Below are 19855 nucleotides of genomic sequence, written 5' to 3'. Positions count from 1 at the left end.
AAATTTGATTTTACACTCACACTCGTCTTCTTCAGTTTTATCCTCCACATGGGGGTCGCTGGGGTCGCTGGTGCTAATCCCAGCTGACATAGGGTGAAAGGAGGAGTACACCCTGGACAGGGTGCCAGTCCATCACAGGGCCAACATAGAGACAAACAACCATTCACGCTCACACCTACAGTCAATTCAGAGTGTCCAATTTGCCTAATCCCCAAATCTGCATGTTGAAAACTCATGCACACACGGGGAGAACATGCAAACTCCATGCAGAAAGGCCCTTGTTTTGACCGGTTGCAAGAGTGCTAACCACTAACACCATGTGTGGCCCTTGATTTCACACACTAGACAAATTGAAAGTTAACCAAAATTAAATGATTTCTTTCACGACATTTCATCAAAATCCATTCATTACTTTCTGAGTCAAAGTTAAACAGACAAACATGGACATACATAGGAAAGAAAAGAAAAGTGTGACTCAGAGATCGTGATCATCGTCCATAAATAGTGCATTACAGCCCTTTCCAACCAGTTTAACACTCACATTAGTGTACACTACCATGGTGAGAGGGTGTGTGTGTGTCAGCCATGATCTTCACAACATGTTGGCATTCGACACCGAAGCAACACTGTTTTCTATTTTACTTTTCAGCCACAATATTAAAGGTTCTATCAGCTTTGTTTCTAATTGGCGAACGACAAATCATGATATTAATCCCATCCTACACTGTTGCAATGGCAACACCACGTTGAAGATGATGGAGGACGTATCCTGAGACAGTCCTAATGGCTCCATGTGTCACTCTACCCCCACAGTGCACCTCACGTCAGCACAGATTTCTGACAAGTGCTGTCAAACCACCTTCTGTGACATCTCAAGTGCAGCTGCACATTAAATCTGTGGATTTTTTTTATTTTTTTTATTTGCCTCACAGAAATGTTAACTAATGTAGATAACCTGAGGAATCTTGACCGGTAAACAAACAGGGACACCTTTTCCCTCGAGTCTATCTATTTTTAATCTGTGTCCAGAGACACGGATCAGAGTTTTCACACAAATCTCAGCAAATCTGTGGGCTATACACTGTCTGTCACAGCCTGTGACAACAGTTAAAGCTGGGCGAGAGTCCGGGAGAAATGTGAAGGGGGAACCACGCAGTTCTCATCACGCTGTCTTCACTTCAACTTCTGATTTCCTGAGCAAATGTGAGTCGCCAATCGTTGGCCACAGAGAGGGGAGTGTGATAAAAACTGGGTTAAACGAAACCATGGAGACGAAAACACCCTCCACTTTTGGGTCTTTAGTTTAGATTCAACTTTTATTGTCATTGCACATAGTACTGGTAGTTATAGGGCAACAAAATGCAGTTTAGCATCTGACCAGAAGTGCAAAAAAAAGATGAGAGTGCAATGAAAAATAACGTTAACCCTCAAACACACCTAGATACAGTTTTGTGTTTTTTGCTTTTGAATTCTAGAATATTTCATCCTTTTTTTCATGCATAGTGTTACACATGTATGCCAGGTTGTGCATTTATGAGTGTTTTTTCATTTTTTATTTTTTTATTTTTAGTCTACTGTAAACAACGTGAACTAAAATACTCACACTAACACGCCTACGCACAAAAATGTCCTCAGTGAAACTCATTCAAACCAAATTTTGTGTGTGTGTGTGTGTGTGTGTGTTACTCCAGGCTGGGTTTTTTTTATTTTCTCTTTATTGTCATGTCATGATCTCCAGTCCACCACACCCACCTTCTAAGAAACAGGCTGTTGAGGTTCATTAACATGATAACAGCATTAAATCCGAGCCACTGCTCTCATTGGCTGACGTCTGTGCTGCTGGTCCCTTCCCTTCCCTGGGGAAATAACTAATGTCCATTTGAATAGAAAACATTAGTCAGTAAATTCCTTCTTACAAAAAAACTTGGTAATACCTGAGGGTACATTATTTGTTTCGAATCACCATGGGATCTGTTACCTTTTACAGGCGACTGATACTTCTCACTGCATTACTTATAAGCTTTTATTATGGTGAACATTTTTATATATGTCTATATATATATATACATATATATTATTGTTTAATAAGTTAGCTATATTTAATGTAAAAATAAACCAACCAATGCCATTGCAGTGTAACATAAATATGCGGTGTCCTCTTGAATAAAACACTGTCCCATGTCAATTATTGAACATGTATTCCTGCAGTAATGTATGTTCTTGTCATTTTCAGGTGTTTGTCCAGCTGTCAAGAAGTACAGTATATGTATAATTTAACAGATTCACATGACTTCACTGTGTTCACCTCTGAACTGTCTGTCCTCGGCTGCTGGATGAAGAGACTGTGGTAAGGACATGACTACCCTCTGCTGGTGAAAACAGTCTTAATACAAGTACAGAAGAGTATTAGGGTCACAATGTACAAAATATTTTTGAAAGAAAGAAAGAAAAGAAAACAGCATGAATTCTGAGAATAAAAAAAATGTCAGAATTCTGACAGAATTCTGAGAAAATGTCAGTAAAAAGACAGAATTCTGAGAAAATGTCAGTAAAAAGTCAGAATTCTGAGACTAAAGTCACAATTTTGAGAAAAAGTCAATAAAAACAGAATTCTGAGAGTAAAAAGTCAGTAAAAAGTCAGAATTCTGAGAGAAAAAAGTCAGTAAAAAGTCAGAATTCTGAGAGAAAAAATTCAGAATTCTGAGACTAAAGTCAGAATTTTGAGGAAAAAGTCAGTAAAAACAGAATTCTGAGAGTAAAAAGTCAGTAAAAAGTCAGAATTGTGAGACTAAAGTCAGTAAAAAGTCAGAATTCTGAGAGAAAAAAGTCAGTAAAAAGTCAGAATTCTGAGAGAAAAAATTCAGAATTCTGAGACTAAAGTCAGAATTTTGAGGAAAAAGTCAGTAAAAACAGAATTCTGAGAGTAAAAAGTCAGTAAAAAGTCAGAATTGTGAGACTAAAGTCAGACTTCTCAGATTAAAGTCAGAAAGTCGGAATTCTGAGACTGAAGTCAAAAAGTCAGAATTCTGAGATTAGTCAGAATTCTGAGATTTGAAAAAAGTCAGAATTCTGACTTTTTTCTAAAATTAAAAATTGATGTCAGACTTCTCAGTTTAAAGTCGGAATTCTTAGATTGAGATTCAACAATCTGATACTAAATTCTGATACTAACTTCTGATACTAAAGTCAGAATTCTCCTGCAATACCATCATTTATAATGTACAGGCATTCGATTAATTCTTGTTAAAGCCTACATGACCTGAGTGGCCATTATTTATAAGAATACTGTTAAACCATTGTATCACATTGACAAAAAAAGATCAGTTTCAGTGTACAGTGACTAAAGTGACTAGTGACTAAATACTTTGCCTGTGACTGTGTGTATGTCACCAGGAGGTAAAAACCTGGCCCGCAGGATGAATTTGTGAATCTAATCATAATGTGATATACAATACTTTTTAGTTCTAGATACCTGTGACTAAACGTTTTTGTGCCTTTGTAGATACTGTGATCTGTATGCTGTCATGAACATGAAATGGTGAACTTGCGCATATGTTTTGTAAAAAGATGCTTCATTAAAATGTAAAACAAAGTGAAACCAAGGTTATTATGCTATTATTTTACTGGTCCGGCCCACTTGAGATCAAAATTGTTGCTGTGTGTGGCCCCCGGAACTAAAACGAGTTTGACACCCCTGCTTTAGATGTTGTTGCATAAACCCTGAGAACTTGATAGTAAGCCCTCACGCCTCCCTCTTTGAAATTGAAACCTGAGTCCCTTCACAGTGATGTCACAGGTGTGAAATGCAAAGGCAACCTGCTTTGTTTGTTTTTCGTTTGTTTTGTCAGGCATCACATGAAGTGTTATCAAATGATGATCTTGCCTCACACTGTATTTATTATCGGAAATACCTCAGTGTCATTTTGAGTCATTTACAGCTTGTGTGACTGTCTGACAGTGTGAGCTGTGTGAGTATGGTGCAACACTTTTTTTTTGTTTCACTGGCCACACCTTTTTTTCCGTCTCCCAGGCAGCAGTTAAACCCAAGCCAGGCTCACAGATATAAGGGGAGTTTCCAGCAGTTATGGAGAACATTGTCTGTGTGACAGCCGGGACAACAGACTTCACGGAAACATGTTATGGACAATATTCCTATTGCTTAATGGACTGCTTATTCTGGTTCTCCTCTATTCCACTCGTACGAGGTAAATCGAATTGATATATTGATTTAAGATGAGATTCAGTTGCTATTTATTTGGGAAATGCTGCAAAAAAAAAGCATGTGTTGCAATTGTGGCAATTTAGATAAAGCTTTTAAAAAAGTATGATTTTTTAAAGTTAGGTGGTAACCAAATGCATACATACAATGTGTTTTAACACATTATGGAATACAACCTCATTCACATAATGGAGTACACATTATGTGTACTCCATTATTTCTGCACAGAGCTTTGTTTTAATGAAAATGAAAACTAAAATGAAACTTTCTCGGTCATTTTTGAGACTTTTTTGGTCTGTGCTGCGTAAGTTTACAGGCACACAGAGGAATTTATTTTGGCGTGAGTTCAGATTAACACCAAACCTGTTGGTTGAGTTTAATGAATGAGTGAAATATGAATAAGCCAACTCTTTTATCTATTGCGACCCTAATTATTTTTCCCTGATGTGTGATGGCAGACGGAAAAACGAGCCACCCCTGGACAATGGTCTCGTTCCATGGCTGGGCCACGCTCTCGAGTTTGGGAAAGACGCGGCAAAGTTTTTGAGTCGCATGAAAGCAAAACACGGGGACATCTTCACTGTGAGTTCTAACGACTGACACTTTAACTGAGAAGCTGCTCAAGGTTTGATGATAAAGCATTTTCCTTTGTGCAATTTTGAAAAGAGGAAGTATCTCATATTTCACAAGATCTTGATATTCAGGTGAGCTGGTAGCAGTCTGCATGTTCTGTGAACAAGACTTCCTAGTCTGTTCCATTCTATCTGAAAGTAGCACTGCAGATGCAATCAGAAGTTACTGAACAGGACTTGAAGCTGGAAGTCTAAAATGATGTCCCTGCAGGTCCGTGTTGCCGGTCATTACGTGACAGTGCTGTTGGACCCAAACTCGTTCAACGAGGTGACAAATGACACTGTGTGTCTGGACTTCGCCCGCACCAAAAAGCAGCTCCTCCGCCAGATCTTCAGTCTGCAGCTGCCGAGCATGGAACCCACAGCACAGAGGAGATGGATGGAACAGTAAATCAATTGAGATTTGTAATCGACAGCAGAAGCGTCATAGCGTCATGAAGCAAAAACACCCTCTGTATTTGGCATTTCCTCAGGCATTTCCGAGGCCCCTGTCTGTCCAAGCTCAGCAGTTCCATGACCGGTCACCTCCAGAGCCTGCTGCTCAGTGACCACAAGGACTGTGGCCCCTCAGAATGGAGACAGGACGGGCTCTTCAGCGTCTGCTACAGCCTACTCTTCAGGTAATAGCCAGCATTTAAACTTAGGTGGTGGATGCATGAAACCACATGACATCAGTGTTATGTAATCTTTTTTTTTTCCTCTACTGAACTTCTCAGGGCTGGATATCTTACTTTGTTTGAGAGGAGAGATAATGCCGAAGAAGTCTACAATGAATTCCGCAAGTTTGACAACCTCCTCAACAAAGTTGCTTACGACTCACTCAGTCGAGGTAAACAACACAATAGTAAACCATTCTTTTTTTACAGCACAGTCTGATACGTATGAATTTTGTGTCTGGTTTTCATCTAGAGGAAAGAGAAACAGTCAACTCATCCCGGGAGCAACTGTGGAAGCTGCTGTGCCCGAGCTGGCTGAGCGGAGGGTCAGAGACGAGCTCCTGGCAGCAGAGCTACAGCCTCTTCCTGCAGGAGCAGGGAGTCGATGCAGAAATGCAGAAAAGAGCTCTGCTGTTGCAGCTGTGGACCACACAGGTGAGCGCTGACCTATTGTCTGCTTCTTTCCCATTCACAGCACAAACCACAAACACACACACACTCACAAGTAGTGAATCTTAAACATACAAAACTCTCCACACCCAGACTGCATGCCTGAATTCCACGCCACCGTGCTCCATCTGCCAACAGCGTCAAAGTGACACAGAGTGGGTTCTTCATTCTCAGAGTTGCCTGTTCCAACACGTACATGGCAGTTTTGCCAGTTTTGATCATGTGGATCAGATTCTAACTGACACCTTGTTATTTTAGCTAAGTTTGGTAATTATACGTGTCTACGTTTCTGGCAAAAAATGTGTTAGTCAGCTGGAGCTACTTCCTGTTTTCTCTACGTCACAGTTTCAGGCTCTTGTGTCAGTCAGGTTTTTTTTTTGGATCAGTATCTGCCTCCACGGCCTACAGTCAAGGTGTGTTTTTAGTATAGAAATGGATATTGTGTTTAAATATCCTGCATTATGCACTCTTAGTTTTGTCTAAATGTTGCTCAAATATTAATTATCTAGAGCACAAAGATGCAAATGACTCAGATTGTGTAACAAGTAACTTATGACATATCATAAGTAGTAATATTACTTTATGTTATGTCATGTTATTCAAAGCAATGAGAAACATTACTTGTCATACTATATATCTTTTTTAAAGTCACATCAGAAGTTTTTTTAAAAGCTTCTGATGTGATGTGCCACACATAAACATTATCAGTCAAATGTGTCTCTAAAGCAAAGCTCTCAAACTTGCGGCCCGTGAGCCAAATGCGGCCCCCCGGTTGATTTCATGTGGCCCTAATATCAAGTTATAATGAGTTATTTCTGTATATATATATTTTTTCTATTCGGAGGCTGATTTAGCATCAGAAGTAGTTTTATTGTGAACTATGAACACTTTATTTTGAAATTCATGATCCAATACATGACATAACTGTAAGCTGTTATCTCTCACCCCTTTTTCACTTGACCAGCCCCCTACTGACCAGACTAGATGCTCTGAAGGACCAAAACAAATAAAAATCTAGTGTTACTTTGCTTTGTATTTGTAAAACTATTGCTATTTTATACATGTTACAGGGTAAAGTAATGATATTACAGCCACATCTTCACGATACAGGTACAGCACCATGGTGTCATTGCTCTGTGCTGCCAGGTGGGGGCGATAGCAAGCCGTTTCATTGTCAGTGTCTGATCATCATCTCCACTGCTGTTATTACTTGTAGCTGTAACACTGTAAACCCACCAGGCTCTCTGGAACCCTGATAGCTCTGCCAGTAATACCAGTGCACAGTGTTAAAGTCAGAAGAAAACACTTTCCTGTCCACACACTGCAGGCTTTTTCAGCCTCTCTGCTGACGTAGGACAGACGAGTCTTCCAGCATATTTGTTTGTGCGTTATTCTGGCTGCAGGGATGTTGAAGAGCACAGTCTCAGTCTGAAGAGAATAGGGCGCCACTGCAGAGAATAGAGGGATTAGGTGTGAGTGAACATGGCTTACAGACGTGTTACAGACTGTCATGCAGTTGTAGGTTCTTTTCTACAAGCTCATTATGAGTCCTGCACCAGCCGGCTCTTACCATCCCTCTTACTCTTTGAATCGTTATCGACCTGGAATACACTGAAATTGATTTATTGGTCACTTTCCTTGCAGCAGAATTGATGATCTAATGTGCTGTGGTTTCAGTGCATTGTGTGAATATAAAGATAAAGACATCTCATAACAAGAAACGGACATAATGGCAGGTAGAGCTGGTCAATTACTTCCACATAAGTGAATTCTGCGTTGCTGGTCTCAGTAAATGGCACTTTTGCCAGGAAATCAATATGTGAAAGGAACATAGTTTGACAGTGTTTGGGGAAAAACATGCTTATTGGGACTATAAAGACTATAAAAAGCAATCCCACTTGTGTTTCTATGCTTAACATAGAGTGAGAACAAGATCTTACCCATAGACAAAACCTACAGTGTCTGAAGTCCACCAGTGGTATCTTAAACTATATATACTGTATATATTTAAAAAGCATTTATATACACCAAGAAGTCAACATCAGTACTGATTGTTTAAAACTACGTGCACTTTAAATGCTGACGTGATATAATGGAGACACCTTACAAAAATAAAGTTTTGTGAGAGAAACATAAAATGTAACGTTCATATGTAACTATGTTAATATTTAATCAAGATACCTGGGATCCCAGTAACTACCTGCATCTTATAAAATCTAATACAAGTTCAGGTTTCAAACAAAAAGTCTGGGCACTCCTGTCCTTACGGGAAGAAGCTAAGTAACTTTAAATATTTAGCATACTTTCAGTCAAGTGGAATCAGTCTTTTTATTTGTGGAGTGCCTCAGGGTTCTATTATTGGCCCACTTCTCTTCTACCTGTCTTCATTTCCTCTTGGGTCAATTTTACGAAAACACTGTATCGCATTCCATTTTCATGCCAATGAAAAAGGAAAATGCTTCTTTCAACTCAGACAACTCACCAAGGCTAAACCCTTTCTTTCTCGGCATCACTTTGAGATTATAATCCATGCTTTTATCACAACTTGCTGGGACTACTATGTTGGGTTTAGCCAGACATCACTTTGCTCGACGACAGTTGGTTCAAAGCGCCGCTGCTCAGCTTTTAACTGGTATGAAAAAACGAGCGCATTTTAAAATTATTTTATTTGTTTTTTGTTTTGCTGGATTGATAAAGTTGGATTGGATCAGATTTAACTCTGAGAAAATGACCCGTTGTAACTCACTGATATGGTTAACTAGACACATATTATGTTGCGTCATTTATGTCACATTATGTGACGCATCTGAAGAGGGCACAATGACAACGTTAGTTGCTCTGCAGGGCATTTACCCTGGCTGTCAGCGGAGAGCTGACCTGACACGTGCAGAGGTGAGAGGAGCAGCTCCCTCAACCCACAGCAATTATTATCTGACAGGTGCTCTGGTGTCTCTCAGAGGGTGACAGCGGTGTCTACAGAGCATTGATTGAATAACTCGTTTCTCTTTACCCATGGAAACACTAACACTCAAACATATCCACATTTCATGCATTAATCGTATACCAAATACATACCTTTATTTTCAGTGTAATGCCGGACCTGCTGCCTTTTGGCTTCTGGGCTACCTGCTCACTCACCCCGAGGCCATGGAGGCTATTAAATCAGAGCTCAGATGTCTTCATTTCCAGGAGAATCCTACCATCAACCCTTTGGAATCACACAGCACACCCGTGTTGGGTAAGTAACAGCTGCTCGCTCCCCTCGTGCGCCTCCACCTTGGGGTCGAGCTGCTCAGAGGAGATGGAAACGGTGACTCATTCGATTTGTTGGAAATTACGAGATAAGCGTGCCGAACCCAGTGTCAGTGACAATAAAAGTCTGACCTTTGATTCAATTAAATAATGATTGCTTTCTTCATATATTTGTGCAAATGTTTGTGCATCTCCAAATTGCACCCACGGGCACTGTTGATTTAACAAACAGTGACACCCCCCTCTGAGATCATCCACTCTGCTGTCCTTTATGTCTGCAGATAGCGTCCTGAGTGAGACCCTGCGGCTCACAGCGGCAGTAATGATCAAAAGGGAAGTTGTGCAGGAGAAGACACTGCTTATGTCCAACGGACAGCGATACCGCCTCAGACAGGGGGACATAGTGTGTCTGTTCCCCTTCCTCAGCCCTCAAATGGACCCAGAAATACACCAAGACCCACAGGTATACTGTGTGTGTTAGCGGCAATGAATAAGAATGTGGTACCATGTAGATATACTGTACAAGTGAGGTAAAGATTAGGTCACTTATCTGTCCATAATGTCTTGTGTCAACTGTCCCAGCGGCTCTGCTCAACCCGCCATCTGACCTCAAAAACTGTGCAATTTCAGTTGTGTATAATGACAAAGATCCTTTCCTTTCCGTTCCACAGTACAAACAGCAATTTTAAACAAAAAGAGACAGTATAAATGGGAGCACTTGGAGTGTAACGATTTCCTAATTTAACCATTTGACCACTTAGGCACTTTTTTTTGCGGATGTCAGACTGTTCACCTGAAAGCAGCCATTCAAATTGGGAGTGCGGTGGATGAGGCAGATCATTTTTTAGGTCAAGAGCATTCGTTTTGATCCTCGGCATAAACTTGTTGAGCTGCATCTTTCTTTTCCCTATGATTTTACTTGCTGTAAATCATCCAAAAATCTAAAATGAGTCTTTTAGACAGACAAACAAGGCAGAGTGTGTGTGGTTCTCTTTTTTGAAGCAAAGGCTTTCTATCCAAATGACCTTCCTGGTCGGCAAAGGCCACTCACTATAGGTAACTGACACTTTTGGAAAAGGAAGAGTTGAGTGGAGGAGTCCTCCGTTTGTCTCACTCTGCAGTCTCAACAGAAAATGTGGAGACTGCAGAAGAACTTCTTCCAAATTCTTGCACACCATTTTTAAGAACCCCTGAAGGTCAGAACTGGACCAGATGTGTCACTGGGCTTCTTACATCGACATGGAACAGACTCTGATAGTCACAAAAAAATCAATAGAGTTTGATGCAGTAGAGTTTATTTCTTGCAGCAAGACACAAACTGACTGCTCACAGACACAGACACAGTTCCACAGTCTTTTATACGATAATTATGCCAAACAGACCTTTAAAACAATAGAGTCAGCAGTTAATGTCCCTCGATATCTTTAGTTTGTATCCACAAACTAAATGGGGGTACCCAACCCCCATTGCTCCCTGGGCACTACTCAGTGTGGCAGCCCACTGCTCCTAATTCTAGGATGGGTCAAATGCAGAGGAATAATTTCCCTAAGGGGATTAATAAAAACTAAAAAAAAGGAATCTGTGGCAAAAACTTTGCGAACAAAAGTAAAACTACCTTGTATAGTTACAGATTAGTTGTGCATCTTTAAGATCAATTCCCAAAATGAATTCCTTTTATTTGTCTTCAACAATTACTATTTTTTAAACAAAATATGGAACACTACACAATACACTACAGTATGATCAAGCGTGTGCTGATAACACAGTATAATGCACACATGTAGATCATGTATTCATTATTTTTTCTTTCAGATCTTCAAGTACGATCGCTTCTTAAACGAAGATAATACACTGAAGGACAAATTCTACAAGGATGGAAAAATATTGAAATACTACACCATGCCTTGGGGCGCCGGGAAAAACATGTGCATCGGGAAAGAATTTGCCGTCACAGCCATTAAACAGTAAGTCCCCCAAATATGTCCATATATGATGGTGCGTACATGCAGTATATATTAAAAAAAGAAAAAAAGAAAAATGCATTCACGATCAAAGCATTCCCTGCAATTTCACCCTGATTACGGATAACCAGACCCGGCAAAAATCCATCTCTACATAATATAATATATCTTTTCAATCTGGCTTTCATGTGCTCCATCATCATTAGCAACAAGCTGTAACACGGTAATGGCTCATACTCTGAAATGAATTGGATGAGAGCGGCTGAGGGTAATAAAGGACAGGCCGTTGAGAGAGAGCATGTCAATATTAGACATATCCAGTTACAGAGGTTAAACGTCAATCCTTGTATGACATACACACACACAAACAGGGACCAGATTATTGAAAACTGACGTCAAGGCTTTAGGGTATTTTTATTTATTTATTTACTCACTTACTTGATGTGATTTTCAGTCAGATTCACCCTGTGCTCACGTGACACGGATCTGTGCCGCAGGTGCACCCGTGGTGAATTGCCGTGGGAAGAGGACACAACTCCTTATATGGACATCCCGGGGGTGTGTGTTTATAGGTCACATATTCACGCTTTTAAAAAATGCGCGTTTTATTTCCATCTTCTTATGTGTTGTTGAGTCGAAGTTATGATTCATTTTATATCGCATTTTTAGCCGTGATATAAAGTAGCAATAATTGTGCAGAAGTCACAAAATAGACATGTTTTTCTTTTCTTCTTGTTCATAAAAACGAGCCAAGTGAACTTTGAACTGTGACGTATTTCCAAATTTCACAAACTCAATCCGATTTGAAACATTTTGAGTACTTTTTGCTCAGGTGTGTTTATAAACGTGGTGAAAATGACTCTTTTTTTCCTCAGATTGCCTAGATTGAGAAAAAGGATATAAGACACTCTATATTGCACAGTAGCTTCTAAATAAACTGTATGTTTAAACATAGTCATGGAAAAAAGCAGCTGAAACGCTTTGTGTTGTGTTGTGATATCTGTTTTTTCTTCCTGTTCTAAATTCATTTGTCCTCTTGTGTGTATAGATTTGTGTTCTTACTCTTGACTCATCTGGACATGGAGATGTGTGACCCGCAGGATAAGTTGCCACCGGTAAATCCAACGCGCTACGGCTTCGGAATGCTCCAGCCGAACGGAGACCTGCGGGTTCGATTCCGTTTGAAGACGACGTCATATCAGATGTGACATAATGTGTTAATACTGTTCAACCTTTTTTTTTGTATGTACTGTAGCACTATTTATCCTGTTATGTTTACTCTGTGTGACCCTGTTCTTCCTGATATGTCTGTATATATTTAATTTTGCTTTGTTTTATGAATATTTTTCATTAAAAAAACATTTCACATGTTTGATACACAACGAAAGGTCTCTTTGTTTTGGACTTCACCCCCATGAATATTTATTACTTTAAATAATATTTTTTTTTTTAGCAGATTACCTAGGTCTGATGTGTTTTTATACTTTAGGGTCCACGTTTAAGAATTAGTGACATCTAGTGGTGAGACTGTAGACTGCAACACCCTCCCTTTCCTAAGACGTATTAGAATAAAGAAAACATATTTTTTTGCCATGACAAGATTAACCTTGACATGTCGAGATTAAACCTCGAAATTTGGAGAATAAAGTTAGAATATCATGTTGAGATTCAAGTAAGTAGCTGCCATGGATTTAAGTTAAATCAACTTAAATCAATCAATCAATCACTCATCTTCTGCTGCTTTATCCTCTACATGAGGGTCGCAGGGGGCGCTGGTGCCAATCTCAGCTGACATAGAGTGAAAGGCGCGGCCACACCCGGGACAGGACACCAATCCATCACAGGGACACAAACAGACAAACAACCATGTTTTGAGACTGTGGCAAGAAAAATACACACCCACACACACAAGGGGAGAACATGCAAACTCCCGGCAGAAAGGCCCTTGTTCTGACCGGGTCACGAACCCAGGTCTTCTTGCTGCAAATGCAAGAGTGTTCACTGCTACGCCAACCGTGTGGCCACAAAGAAGAAACTGATGATTCAATCCAGACGACGACAGTAATGCAACATGACAGATACCAAATGCTGTAAAACACCGAAAGAACAACAACAGTGACAGAAAGAGAAACATTGATGATTCACATTGTACCGTACTAGCTTGGACCAACATATGGAATGGAATAGAATAGAATAGAATAGAATATTATTTAGCAATACAAACTTTCTGTACAAAAAAGTGCTTTACATAATAAAAACAGAATCGCCCCCAGCTGCCATCCCCCAGGACCTTAGCCACTCGGCAAGGAGCCACAACCCAACCTCAGGCTGGGCAAAGAGCCAAACACCACCACTCTGAGGTGCACGGACCCCACTGTGCTGCCACCATTTTAGGTTTTTAGAAAATCTAAAACAAGATAAGAAAAAGAAAAGAGAGGGGACATTAGGGGTCTTGAGTCTGCTTTTAAGCATCCGAGACTGACAGTCTGGATTCAGTGACGGCCGCTGGCTCTGATGGACATGTGATAACTCAACTTTATTCTCAAAATTTCAACTTTAATCTCGTCATAGTAAATAAGATTTTTTTTTCTTCTTGCTTGGCCCTAATCCTCCGTCACACTTTCTTATTCTGCGACAAAACGCAAAGTGTTTGGGCTGCTGAACAAACATGGCGATGAAAGATGGCAAGGCCCTTGTCAAAACTGCAAAAAAGGCTTCATTTAAAGGCCCTGGTATACTTCCGCACACATGCCAGAAGTTTGCGTCGCATATCGCGGACCCTGCTATACTCGTGCGCCAGTTTCCTGTAGTATCTCACTTCATCATCGGATGGCAGCACTGGACGCAGGGAATAGGACGCATTCCTACCAAAGAAGAAGAGGAGGTCACCACACATGCCTGGTTTGAGTGGCTGAAAGGTCGAGGGTCGCCAGGTCAAGGCTCGGATGACTATCGTTGGCGACTACTCCTTCTCTTGTTGACATGTTTTTTTCTGCTTGGTGAGTTTGACTTAATACTCCACCTACTGGTGGGGCAGAAAGTCCGTTCGCGCATGCGCTGTCCACCCGCACCCCAATTTTGGGGGGGTTCCAAAATCTGCGCTCTGATGACGCAAATCACGTCATGCACACATGATGGGCGTTAGGTCGTAAGTATACCAGGGCCTTAAAGCTAAAAAAAAAAAAAAAAACTTACTTAAATGTGACACACTGACTCTTTATCTGAAACATTATTAGGCTACATTTCCCAACAACACTTAAGAGTCACTTAAAGTTCCACATTAGGTTTTTTTTTGATCATATAAATCACTGTGATTGATGTTTGCTTGTGTTGTTGTGCCATCAGAGATCTCACAGCTCTCAGGGCTTAATATACTTCCAGTAGATGCACTAACGCTGCATTATGCTCGCAGTGTTTGGATGAAGCTGTCTTTGCTCACACGAAGTCTTCTGGCGGTGATGATGAAGATGATGATGATGGTGATGCAGCGTCGCATCAAGGCGCGGTGCTGAAGGAGTTAATCCGCTGTAGGAAAGAGGGCGCAGAGCTGCCATGGATCCTGCTTCACAGAGATGCGGCGGTGCCTCCGCGCACAGCTGAGCTGAGCTGACCGCCGCGGAATCACAGGTAGTCCCGGCGTACTTGTTGATCACCGGAGGGACAAAGAGCGCAGGCGATGTGGTGCGGAGCAGCGATGCGGAGAGGTTTATTATAGGCGCTAGATCACACTGAAGATTTCTCTGCCATGTCGGAGGCAGAAGAGGGGGAAATGGATTGGCTCAGACCGTGGCAATAGTAAGCCAATAACGGCGCCTCCTTTTTTTTTAAATGCCACTGCTCCATCTCCGCTTGTGTGAGCGGATTGATTGATCGTTCACAGAGCGCTACGTGCCAGTTTGATGCGATGCAGGATGACAACAACTCACACAGGTATTTACATGTTTAACTTGTTTCCATGTGTGTACCCCCCGCGCATTGTGTTCGATTGTCAGTGGCATGTATACTGTGTGTATATGGGAGACTCCACTGCGCGTTCAAACTGCACCAACATGGAGCCTCTGAGCTGCGCGAGGATTCCTTAACGATGGAGGATTTGAGCATTCACAACATTGTAGCTTTAGATGATTAAACACCACCAAAGCCTGTTGTTCTCGTGAATCTGCAGGAGGAGAAAACAGGAGGAGATGCTGTTTTTTTGTGTGCGGTTCCTTTAATGCTAAATTATTATTTCATGGACGCCTTGACTTTAAGGGTGGAAGCTGCCTCAAATTTACATTTCCTTTTTTTTCTTCTTTTTTTTTTTTTACTGCTTCTCCGCAGCTCGCGTGTGCTCGGCCCACATCTGACATAACACTGCCATCATCCTCGTCTGTCCGTCATCTGCGCGTGTTTGTCTTAATGTGTGTGACATAATACTTTGCGAAGTGTTAGAAACTTTGTGAGATCAGTGATCAGTGCTCACATCTGCAGGCCTGGGGTGTCACTGGCCTCCCTGATATACACAAAAACACAAAAATACACACAAAAATATGCATATAAAATGTGCAATTTTTGCCCTCATTCACACGGTCGCAAAATCGTCCATGAGAGGTTTTGGGCTGCTTGTTAGAATAATGTAAGCTGTGTGTGTGTGTTGTGTGTCTCCCCCCCCCCCCCCGCGCGCCATGATTCAGGGAGTGATCAGCGTTTCCTGGTGTTTCAGCACCATTAGCCTGGACAGCGCTCACTCTGCTCCACAGTCATCATCACGGTGGTGTCCTGCGTCCACACCCACTGACTGCACGCGCATCAAAATGAGCAAAGATCAAGCACGAGGCACAAACAAATAAACACAGATACAGGGCACCTTGTATTACCTAGTATTATTATTATGATTGTTCAATATAATAATTACAAATAAAATGCCATCAAGCCTGATTCAGGTGCCATGGGGGCCCCTGAAAGCTCCAGGGGTCCAAAACAATCCTCCCCAAATTTACTTCATATCAACATTAATCAGTCAATACATTTTAACTGCAGTATGGGTTCTCTATCTTCTGGCCTTGTACACACAAACTGTAGATTTACTTTAAGGCCTGTATTTGTTTATTTTGTATTTGATGTCAATTTTAAGCTGCTGTGGTTCAGCCAATTAGAGTAAAATCGAACAGAATAGAATAGCCTTTATTGTCATTGTGCTGTGTAAGTATACAGCGAAATTGAGGTTGCTCCCGCAGAACAACAGCCCTGCACTCTGCAAAAAAATGAACAAGGAAAACAAACGAGACAAAGGATGTCAAATAAAGGATGGTATAAAAAACAATACAACTTAAAATCGAGAACAGGTTGCAAAACTGCACCAATATCTGATAGATAGATAGATAGATAGATAGATAGATAGATAGATAGATAGATAGATGGATAGATTTCTGAAAGTACGACTCCGACTGTTCTCTTTCAGTGATTTTTCAGTGATGACTTACAATGCATCGCTGTGTCTCCACAGACACAAAACAAATCACCACTATATTTAGGAGTTATGTTGATAAGCTGATAACTCATTTGACTCATTTGAAGTTTAAATGGTTATGGGGGAATTGTATTCTGTAACATTTGTCTTAACTGAAGTCATATGTTGCATATGTTTTCATTCCAAGAGTAGATTAATGATCTGGGAAAGAATGACAACATCAGCAAATACCCTGAAATTATAACATCTAATCTAATCTCCAGTCAGTCAGTCCATCGAAACCAGATCAACACCAGTGTTTATCAGTCTTTAGAGCTTGTGAACCCTCATAATAATGTGGCCTTTTATTACAGTTTACAATCTTTGTGGCTCCTCCTCCTCCTTCTTCATTTTCCTTTTCCTTTTTTCCATTTTCTTCTTGCCCTTTGCCCACATCACAAGGGTGCAGTATTCTGAACATATTAGCTGAGGGCCTCATGGCCACTGCCAAATGCTAATCATGTCATTTTCTTATTTCAGTAATGAAAGAAAACAGGACCAACTGTAGTCCGTAGCCTTGGACGTCTGCCTGCTGCCACGTCACAAAGTCATCATGGAGAAATCTTTGGCAGAATTAAACAAAGCTGGCTCCCGCTCAACATCATCACTGCCACCTGAGCCAGTGGACATCATTCGAAGCAAGACATGTTTCCGCAGAGTGCGGCTGAATGTCGGGGGCCTTCCACACGAGGTCCTGTGGCGAACGTTAGACAGGCTACCGAGGACACGCTTGGGGAAGTTAAGAGACTGCAACAACCACGAGACTCTGATGGAGGTGTGCGACGACTACAACCTCGAGGAGAACGAGTACTTTTTTGACCGCCACCCGGGGGCGTTCACGTCCATCCTAAACTTCTACCGCACGGGCAAGCTGCACATGATGGAGGAGATGTGCGCCCTCTCGTTCAGCCAAGAGCTCGACTACTGGGGAATCGATGAGATCTACCTGGAGTCCTGTTGCCAAGCGAGGTACCACCAGAAAAAGGAGCAGATGAACGAGGAGCTGAAACGGGAGGCGGACAATATGAAAGACCGGGAGGGAGAAGAATTTGACAACACGTGCTGTGCCGAGAAGCGGAAAAAACTCTGGGACCTCTTGGAAAAGCCCAGCTCGTCTGTCGCGGCAAAGGTATTTATCACGGGAGGTTACGTGAGAGAGAGAGATGATGATGATGAATGTGTGACTGGTTGAGGAAATCCTCACTCTAGTGATGACAGAGGCCTGCACTTAGTGACATGTAAACACTTTATCGTTCTATGGAGGACAGTGTGGGTCTGTCGGGATTCAGGTGAGACGACCTATGATGGAACCTGTGGAGTCCATGATGACTTAAGTTGGAAGATTTTATTCTAGACATCTGAACAGTGAGGCATCATCGCAGAGTGCCAGGTCTGATACATATAGTTAGTGAGGCTTGAGATAGTGTATCCACATGCCTGACACCTTGATATCTAAGTGAGGGAACCATGAAAGGTGCCTAGTTTGTGTCTTATCCTAAGATATAGCTGTTAATATTGAACACCAGGTCTGGTTATAAGAATATGTGAGTAATTAAACTTAAAGTTGGCTAGAATTTTCTCTCTCATATTGCACTTTATACACATTAGGCACTTTACATAGGCTACATTACACTACTACCAAACAAACTACACACTGGCAGTTTCACCGTTTTAGAAAAGGGTTTATAACTTTCTATCAACCAAATATGAGTTTAAAAATCAATTGAACTAATTTTCTTCAATTTTTGCAACCTTCGCCTGAGCAGTATCCTCCTGTCACCGCTGTACCTGTACATCTCGCTGCATTTCTGTTGCTATGATACAGACTCACGGTGAATCAGACGACCAATTAAAAGTGCCCAATTTTCTGTGGGATAGTAATGAATGAATGACAGACGGATGGAGAGGGCCTGACAGCAGGAGGAGGAGGATTTTTATTTTCCCACATACAAATCAAGCATAATCGTTCTGTCATGGTCTTGCACTGACTTGATAATCAGGAACAAAGTGCGTGCGCTGTGTCTTTTATCTTTCAAATACGGAACAAATCCTTTTCACCCATTTCACGGAGCGGTTGGCAACCCGAGGCACAAGGTTAAAACTATTAGCACTATTATTGTGAGCATGTTTGCCTGCTGATTTTAGCATAGTGGCACAACTAAAGCTTCACAAAGGCTGGAATATTTTCATTAATTATAGGGGGTAACATAAAGATGGAACATTATCTGCCGTCGTTGCACGAGAAGAAGAAGAACTAGGACTGCTCACAGTCATGATAGGGCCCTCGTGTCCCCACACAAGTGTCCCCCATGCAAATCGGGGAGTGCAGCAGTACCCCGACTTCACTGTCTCTCTCACTCAACTGTCTTCACTTTTTATTTTTCACTATTTATGTTTACTCCACGGAATAGTAATGATAATGTATACATGTTTAGGGTCAGTCTTTTATGTCATGTATGATGTTTCGAGACAATCGGTCAATGTATGCCAAAGTTATAGGGCACTTCCTGTTTTGTGGCGAAATGGCAGCTAAATGTATAACGGCCGACTTCCTGTTGGGTCAAGTTTGTGTCCGTAGACGTGTTCGGGGTCGGTCTCTTGTGTCACATATAAAGTTTGGAGGCGATTGGTCAATGTATGCCTAAGTTATAGGGCGCTTCCTGTTTCGTAGCGATTGCGCGAAACCTTTTTGACGACTTTCCGCATCATTTACGTAGGACGCAAGTCACCAAAATGGACGACTTACTGTCGAGTTGAGGCCATGGTTACGGTCGACTTTTTCATTCGTCTTGGTCTATAACATCTTCCCACCAAGTTTTGGGAAATTCGGTGGAACTCAATTTCACCTCTGTTTTCACTTTAGGGGGCGCTGCAGAGCCCTTGAATGACACACTAGTCTGGGAACTGGGCCAATATCACATTTTTTGTCAGACCTGACCGCCATGCAAAGTTTTAGGAGGTTTTATGCGCCAGAGAGGAGAGAGGAAAAACTGCCTGTACATAGTTTCCAATTTTTGGCCAGTTTTTGCACATTCCGAGACAAATACTCTATAATGTTATTATAATTATCTTTCTTACTGTTCCAATTTCAAATTGAACACACAAAATGTGTCGTTCATGTACAACTACAGTGTTCTTCTAGATAAACCTTTTTTGTTTTTCTTCATTTTAAATTGTTAAACCACTATTTTAACATG

General features: G+C 41.3%; 2 protein-coding genes across 2 annotated transcripts in view; both read left to right on the top strand.

The window, feature by feature from the left end:
- Positions 1-4002: 4002 nt before the first annotated feature.
- On the top strand, positions 4003-12555 carry ptgis (prostaglandin I2 (prostacyclin) synthase). Its single transcript, XM_058630621.1, has 10 exons — positions 4003-4205; positions 4678-4801; positions 5063-5238; positions 5325-5471; positions 5568-5680; positions 5761-5942; positions 9045-9195; positions 9491-9672; positions 11022-11173; positions 12219-12555. Exons 1-10 carry the CDS (start codon positions 4135-4137, stop codon positions 12376-12378), a joined length of 1458 nt encoding a protein of 485 aa, XP_058486604.1. The 5' UTR covers positions 4003-4134; the 3' UTR covers positions 12379-12555.
- Positions 12556-13509: 954 nt separating this feature from the next.
- kcnb1 (potassium voltage-gated channel, Shab-related subfamily, member 1) overlaps positions 13510-19855 on the top strand; it is a 28189-nt gene continuing 21843 nt past the window's right edge. The window contains exons 1-2 of the mRNA XM_058630993.1: positions 13510-15100; positions 17139-17787. Of these exons, the coding sequence (XP_058486976.1) occupies positions 17212-17787 (576 nt within the window). The 5' untranslated portion in view covers positions 13510-15100; positions 17139-17211. The remainder of the gene's footprint in view (positions 15101-17138; positions 17788-19855) is intronic.

The sequence above is a fragment of the Solea solea genome, chromosome 6, assembly GCF_958295425.1.
Source record: "Solea solea chromosome 6, fSolSol10.1, whole genome shotgun sequence".
Taxonomy (NCBI): Eukaryota; Metazoa; Chordata; class Actinopteri; order Pleuronectiformes; family Soleidae; genus Solea; species Solea solea.
Note: the sequence above shows the minus strand (reverse complement) of the source record. Positions and strands in the feature narration are given on the sequence as shown.